The 8,227-nt window shown below is 41.7% G+C and overlaps 1 protein-coding gene across 1 annotated transcript in view; it reads left to right on the top strand.

Annotated features, from left to right (window-relative positions):
* Positions 1–7,399, top strand: part of MCM6 (minichromosome maintenance complex component 6) — an 18,097-nt gene extending 10,698 nt beyond the window's left edge. Inside the window, exons 10-17 of the mRNA XM_082260166.1 lie at positions 1,245–1,352; positions 1,439–1,594; positions 2,025–2,153; positions 2,234–2,395; positions 3,919–4,045; positions 4,117–4,275; positions 4,365–4,504; positions 7,215–7,399. Coding sequence (XP_082116292.1) covers positions 1,245–1,352; positions 1,439–1,594; positions 2,025–2,153; positions 2,234–2,395; positions 3,919–4,045; positions 4,117–4,275; positions 4,365–4,504; positions 7,215–7,334 — 1,101 coding nt within the window. The 3' untranslated portion in view covers positions 7,335–7,399. The remainder of the gene's footprint in view (positions 1–1,244; positions 1,353–1,438; positions 1,595–2,024; positions 2,154–2,233; positions 2,396–3,918; positions 4,046–4,116; positions 4,276–4,364; positions 4,505–7,214) is intronic.
* The last annotated feature ends 828 nt before the right edge of the window (positions 7,400–8,227 follow it).

Raw genomic sequence — 8,227 nt, 5'->3', positions numbered from 1 at the left:
GACGTCACTGGCGCATGCGCTCTGCGTCGTCGGCTCCCGCGCGTGAGTGTGACGTCACTGCGGCTCCGGCCAATCAGATGGCCGGATGCCGCGATCCCGGAAGATGGGTGACTGGACATTTGCAGCTTAAAATGCCTATGCCACTTACAGCTCCTAAAAAGCCTAGGTGTGCATGGACACCATAACATGGGGAGTCATTTTTAAGCTGTGTTAAAAAAAAAAAAAAAAAGCAGATTTATCAATACAAGATTTCCTCTGGCAGAGGTGGAAATCGTGTCATTCATCCACCTCAACCAATCAGGAAGTCTTTCATTCATTGATTTAAAAAAAAAAAATACAAGGCTTTCTATGAATGGCTGAGAATCACTCGGCCAACTCCATTTAGTCCTTGACGGCATATGGAAAGTCTCCAAAGCTGCTGCAGGACCACAACACTACAAACTGTATGTAGCTGATGCTAATACAGTGTGATTCAGTACAAACAGTGGAAATGGGTAATTTGTGCCAACTTAACCCCAACAAACTAAATTAAAAGTATATCTGGACTTCAACTAAACAAAGCTGGGCAGGGCCAACATGGGCCGCAGAAAGCTGGACAGGACCGACGCGGGCCTTGAAATTTCTTTCCACAAAGACGTGTCTTTCCCCAAGAGGAAGTTTGGAGCTGCCTGCATCTCTGGCAGATAACCAGGGACTTAGGACCATGATAACTTGGTTCTTGAAAAGGTATAGAACATTGGAAAATAAACATGTATTGCAGAGATGGGCTTTTTGCCCTGATATTGTATGTTTTCTATGACTTGAAGCATATCCCAAGTACCATATTTTAAAATCCTCAAGCAGCCAAGGTACAAAAGTGCTTGGATTAGTGTTAAATCGGTTTCTGCCTGTCACCACTGCTGATAAATGAAAAGTGATCTGGCCTTCTGGACATAATGTACCATTTCACAAGAAGCTAACAGACTTAGTATAAGCTTCTAGTATAGCCTATAATTGTGATGGTGAACCTTGGCACCCCAGATGTTTTGGAACTACATTTCCCATGATGCTCAACTACACTGCAGAGTGCATGAGCATCATGGGAAATGTAGTTCAAAAACATCTAGGGTGCCAAGGTTTGCCATCACTGGATAACTTTGTCCTGTGTTTAGGCACATTTGGCCCTTGAACTCAGTGCATTTTGATCAGAGCAACTGCCTACTTGCTGCAGTGCATTGACTGTCCCAACTGTTTTGACTTTCCAGGGTGTGTGTTGCATTGATGAATTTGACAAAATGGACCTGAAGGACCAGGTGGCAATCCATGAAGCCATGGAACAGCAAACAATCTCAATCACCAAAGCTGGTGTTAAGGTAATTCTTGCAAACCGGAGGACCGGTTTCCCTCTATTCTAACCTTTCCTTCTCGGCATTTACTGATTTGTACCTTTCTTCATCAGGCAACACTGAATGCAAGAACCTCCATTTTGGCTGCTGCAAATCCGGTTGGCGGTCGTTATGACAGATCAAAGTCCCTGAAACAGAACATAAACTTGTCTGCTCCGATCATGTCAAGATTTGATCTCTTCTTCATCCTGGTTGATGAATGTAATGAGGTACCATCATAGCATTTTACATGAATCTTTCTAGTCTAGTGAAGTCTTCATAACCAAGCTGATTAGTAACACATTTTCCCAAAGTGAGGTGAGTTCCCCCATAGACAGGTGTTACTGGAGGAGAGTTATCACTGTGGGAAGATTCTCCACTACTACCTGTTCTAGTGACACCTGTGATATTTCGGATTTCTTATTTATCACAAGAACAAATAGAGGGTTAATTTCTCCATTGAGTACTCTGTACACAGGTTCTGACCCTTCCCTGCTCTCAAACTATTGTTTTGGCTTTAGCTACAGATTTTTAGGTGAGATGTTTAGACTGACCACTTTCATTAAAACCCAACCACTATATATAATTTCTTTAGTAGCCAGGTTTATTAGCTTGGTTTGGTCTTATAATGCTATCCTAATAACTTGTATTGGTCTTCAGGTGACGGATTACGCCATTGCTCGGCGTATTGTCGACCTACACTCCCGCATTGAAGAATCCATTGACAGAGTGTACACCCTCGATGAAGTCCGTAGATACCTGCTCTTTGCCCGGCAGTTCAAGCCTAAAGTAAGTATTTTTTTCTTAAAGCAGTATTTTCTGTTCTATTGTTTGCCCTTCTGTTATAAAACTTTTTATATTTGCAACAGATCTCCAAAGAGTCGGAAGACTTCATAGTGGAGCAGTACAAGAGGCTGCGACAGAGAGATGGCTCTGGGGTTACTAAGTCTGCTTGGAGAATCACTGTCCGACAGTTGGAGAGTATGATCCGTCTGTCTGAAGCCATGGCAAGGATGCACTGCAGTGATGAGGTGAGGATTCTGGAACTTTGCCACTTGGAATAGATTTGCTTCACGTGGGTAGTGTCCATGTATGCAACATAGTGGCATCAAAGATACAGTGATCTAATCTATGTTCCCTAGAGCAAGTGAGGGCATGCAGATACAAAATTTTTTTAGCTTTTAGAAAAGTAGTATTTCCTAGCATGAATAGATATGGGAATTGCGCAACCTTTTAGCAGCAAATAGGGGCGCAACAATAATTAAGAATGTGCCACATCCTAATTAATAGGTCAAGAAATTTGGGAAAGTGATAAGTGGACTTTATAGGCACAGATAAGGATTTAAGATAAAAAACGTTTTTATTGATTGACAATTAAAAACAAAACATAATCCCACATAGGGGGATAAATGCGCATATACATACAGAAAAGTGCCTAAATGTAACTTGATATCACAGGCACCAATTTTATATAGAGTGGTATAATGAATAATTACATATCACATGATAGTTGATAATAAGGAAGTAATAGTATACGTCACATCCTAGAGGTCTCAAAGACGGTGCCAAAACTGAGGCTACTGGCGTCCCTGAGTTCCATTCATGCGACCCTTGAGTAATAAATGGTTCATGTAGCCAGATGCCCTACATGTTTTGCTTGAGTGATCAAGCTTCTTCTGGAGCTACTGGTATACAAAACTCCATATAAAGACGTGTAGCAGTTCAAAGTGGACTTATGTCCATACAAAAAGCAAAAAGTAATAAAAAGGTATTGGTAAATCATAACGGGGGGGGGGTCTGCTGAGATGAGTCCATCGAGCGATGTCGACAGGAGCCGGGACGAATAGTATGTATGTCACATACAGCAAGTAGCCCAGTATAAGTGAAGTAAATAGGCCAGAGCATAGAGGATCCCTCCGGCAAAGGCATCAAGATGAAGGACTCACAGCGCCAGCAGACACATCCCCCCCCCGGATGGGGACAAACCACCATTATCACCAGTAATCCCTAGCAGCCAATCATAAATGTTAGGGCTGATAATAGTGATAAAATGTAAAATTGTCAAGGCTTTTTATTGACCTTTAACCCGTGTGTGTGTGTGTGTATATATATATATATATATATATATATATATATATATATATATATATATATATATATATATATATATATATAATGTGTGTGTGTCCTGCTGCTTGTGATAACTGCTGATTGGTTATCACAAAGCCGGTCAATGCCTTCAGGTATCACCTTGTGCAACTCCTTGATGCCAAAGGACGCACATATTTGCATTGGCGTTAAGGGGTTAATAATTCACACTTTATGCATTACCCTAATACACACCTTCCGATTTATCTTATGACATCTGAGTAGTGTATTGACCTCACAGGGCTCACATTGCTTAGATGGGTACAAGTCCACTTCACATTGCTTAGATCGGTACAAGTTGGCTTTACAATATGGCTAACCCAAGTTATATTCAACAATCTAAAAAACTGGAGAGATTTAAACATGTTCTGTGGTTATAAAACAACTTTCTCCCAACCTGCTACAGGTGCAGCCAAAACACGTCAAAGAAGCTTTCCGACTGCTGAACAAGTCCATTATTAGAGTGGAGACTCCAGATGTGAACCTGGATCAGGATGATGTTGAGGAAGAGCCGGCTCAGGAGGGTATCAATGGTGAGTGTTATGTGATATCCTGCCTAGAACTGGTCATGTCAGGCCTGTCCTCTAACATGTTGCTGTTTCAGGCGATGCCGGGATACCCAATGGTCATGTGAATGGAATAATAAATGGTCATGCAGATAGCGAGCCTATGGAGACATCTGCCAAACCAACCCTGCGTCTCAGCTTTACAGAATACAGGAAGATCTCCAATTTATTGGTCCTGCAGCTGAGGAAGTTGGAAGGTCAGTAAAATGCAAAAAAAATTGTATTTGTTAATGCTTATAGCAGGGACATGAGCGTCACCTAATTATCTTGCGCTTGGTCCCCCCAGATGAGGATGAATCAACACAGAAGAGAAGTGAGCTCATTAACTGGTATCTGAAGGATGTAGAGTCAGAGATTGACTCTGAAGAGGAACTCGTAAACCGGAAGCAGATCATTGAGAAAGTTATTCACAGACTAGTTCATTATGTAAGTATATTGATGGTCTTCAACATGAATAGAATTACAAAATGTAAAGCTTTCTCTATGAAAGTACTGCTGGATCTATGCAAGAGGTTGTAAAGGCTTTGCAAATGCAGCAACACTGAACTTGTGGTCAATGTGCATTTGCTAATTTTTACAACAAATCTTGAAGAGTATTGCTCCCACAGTGTGTGGCAGGCACGGTGCACAGACTTGCAATGTTTCCCCCAGCCTCAAATGTGTACAGAGCAATGGACTTTGCTGGAAGAAGTGTGGCTTAAACTACAGAGCAGGGAGTGCAAATCGCCTGCATAGTCGCTGTGTAGCAATACCAGCTGATGTGCAGGAATTCTCCCAGATCTGGATGATGCAACTGTGCAGGTGGAGCCACAAACTGCCATGCTAAATTCAAAGGATCTTAAATCCTCATGGGGTGTGGTTTGGTTTTTGGGTATGGTGTTTGATCATGCTTCATGTTGTGTCCTGATGGGTATAACATGGTCTAAACTGTGTAATGGCCTTTAAAATTGCACAATGGTAGTCGTTTTCTGGGTTAACAGAATGCAACCTTATCCTGAGATAATCTACCTAGTGTACAAGATTTTTACTGGCTCAGCCACTGCTTCATTTTACTGCTGGGAGCAAAGAAAATTAATTGCCCAGTGCTGGTAAATGAATTGCCCAGTGCTATCGCATAGAGTGGAGGGACAGTGAATGATAAATCTATGGGGTTATGGCGCTATATATATATATATATACAATGTGTGTGTGTATGTATACAGGGCCAGATTAACGTAGGGGCTATTGGGGCTGCAGCTCCAGGCCCCTACCTTTTTATATAGGCCCCGGGTTGGCCATATTCACTGTTACTGCTCTTCTGTCACTTGTAAACACAGAAGTCTGGCTTCTATGCTCGCTTCCCCAGGCAGCTCCCTCAGAACCTCCCCACACAGCGCGAAGGCCGAACAAGGAGGGACAGTTGCCGATGCATGGATGTGTTTATGGGCTTCAGAGACAGCATCCCATGTTGAATTAGGCATGCATGGCTGCACCCTTCCTCCTCTGGGTGCATGCCAAGGCACGGCCCTTAAGGCCCTTCAAAATCCTCAGCACCGAGCCAATAATGCTCTTAATCCGGCCCTGTGTGTGTGTGTGTGTGTGTATGTATGTGTGTGTGTATATATATATATATATATATATATATATATATATATATATATATATATATATATATATATATATATGTATATATATGTTAGAACAATGACCGTTAAATTAACAATATCGCAATCCTTATACAGACAGTGACCAGTGCTTTAAATATCATCCTTCCACCCCAAAGTGCTTATACAGTGCTGTGAAGTGTTACAAATGGCACTTTTCCACTGCAAGTACCGGCTAGTACCGGCTCGGCTCTACTCGGCCCTGCTTGGCCTGGTTTGCTTTTCCACTGCTGGTACCGCATGGTATAGGGTCGGAACGGTTCGGTACGGTACGGTATAGGTTTGCTTTTCCACTAAAACAGTACTAAAGTTAAGTGGGTGGGATAACAACGGGGTGGGTGGGATTCTCTGACCAATCAGTGGCTAGTAGTGACTCCATGCAAAGGATTGTGGGATATGGTACCAGTTTGGTACCTGTTGGAACCACAATCGAGTAGGTACTGTTTTTTCAGGGCCGTACCGTTCGGTTCCATGCAGTGGAAAAGCAAATCTATACCGTACCGTACCGAACCGTTCCGACCCTATACCATGCGGTACCGCAGTGGAAAAGCACAAAAGGGTGCCGAACCGGTACGGTTCCATGCAGTGGAAAAGCGCCAAAAGTTCCACAAGTAGTGCAATTGCTATACTATATAGTCACCACTAGAGGGAGTGCTATACCTTGATACGCACTCCTATGTAGTGATAATACAAAAATCCAATTTATGTGCAAAAAATTCAACATAAGGTGCCAGGTGTAGTGTAAATAATAAAATATATATATATATATATATATATATATATATATATATATATATATATATATAATATAATCATATAAAGTGCCAAGTGCAAAATATCCACACTATTAATGCTCAGTCAAATAATGTGTGCCAAGTGGCAGTATCCAATGCAGAAAATCTGAGAAAAAATATAATGGGGTAATCCGTGCTTCCTGTGCTCTTCAGTGCTCACAGCAAATTGCCGTGCTCTCCCCCTATGGTGTTAAACTCAGCCTTGTTTTTAGTTTGAAGTTGGAATATATAAATGGCTACAACAACTCTTTGTTAAATAACATTTTATGGTCCGTCAACCATATATTGTCTTTTTATAGCTAGCTCTCATCTCGAGCACTTTGGGGAGTCGCTTTGATCAATAACCACTTGCCAACATGAAACTTTGATGTAGTATCCAATGGGGTGTGAAGGATATCCTAAACTATATGCACTTTAGCTTGAGCTCTCAGGCGGTCACTTTAGATCACATGTGCAGCACCATGACAGTTGAAGATCAAAGGGCAAGATGGCAGCTTCCTTTGCTGAAAATGATAGGAAGGTTCAGTTCAGTTTTAAGAGCTTTTCAAGTGAAAAACAGTGGGACCGACAATCGCATGTATATCTTGGCACAAATTATACATTTTGGGATGGAATGCATTTCCACCATATATCCTTGTCTGTCATAAAGTGAGTTCCTTATTAACGTCACCCCTAAACATGCTTCCCCCTTGTTTTTAGGATCACATCCTGATTGAATTATCAGAGAGTAGTCTGAAAGGCTCTGCCAGTGAAGAGGATGCTGCAAAGGAAGAGGATCCTTACCTGGTTGTTAACCCCAACTATCTCCTGGAAGATTAAAGTTGCTGTAAATATGGACATTGGAAGCTCCTTCCAGCTTTAACTCAAAGCTTTCTGGCATTTCCAGACTGGATTTTCTTGACTTTACATCCAGAGACTCGTGCTTTTTAGATTTTTAGACTTTTTTCAGATTTTATTTCTGGAAAGAAAAACTTTTGTCTTTATTTTAAAGAGCCCAAGAAGTTTTATTTTGGTATAACCATTAGTATTGTGGTCTTGGCCAACTCCTTCAGAACTTAGCTGATGCCTCTCCACGTTTCTGACCTGTCGGTTTGGTCGTTATGATTGAAGTGGACATTTTTAAAGGCCAAGTGTATGCAAAAGGTGTCCTCTGCTCCTTAACCATTTCCTGTATCAAGCAGCTAGGTCAGATAAAAAGCCTTATGGTGAAGCTGCTGTTCTCAATTCTCTGCATATGTTTGTATAGTTCTGGAACAGTCGGCTTACTTTGATTTACAGGCAGCAAAGCTCCTGCTCAGCATCAGAGGATGGAAGCTTTCCTAAATAAGGACACCTTGGCCAAAGTTTTTTTGGATACAATGGGGGAAAGTGCTGCAACCTCAGCTCAGTTTTTACTGTTTTGTTGCCCTGTTTATTGGGGAGATTTATTGTGTTTGTGGCAACATTGAGGGAACAGGAAGTGAGGGGAAATATCAATTAGACCTTGAGGAGCAATTAAAAAAACATTACTTTTTTTTTTTTCGCTAGCAAGTCTTGGCTTCGGCTCACATTATAAACTGCAAATGTGCGCTTTTCCTGTACTGCATTCCAGTCACACTGCCTTTGTGATCTGCAGCAGGTGTCAGTGCAATCTTGAGGACACACCAAACGCAGGTTGCAAACAGTGCATTTGCCTGCACTGGATGTGGTTGCAGTTTGTTCTCAAAATTGCT

Source organism: Pelophylax lessonae (assembly GCF_965119305.1).
Source record: "Pelophylax lessonae genome assembly, chromosome: 6".
Taxonomy (NCBI): Eukaryota; Metazoa; Chordata; class Amphibia; order Anura; family Ranidae; genus Pelophylax; species Pelophylax lessonae.
This window is presented reverse-complemented; position numbering and strand designations above follow the sequence as displayed.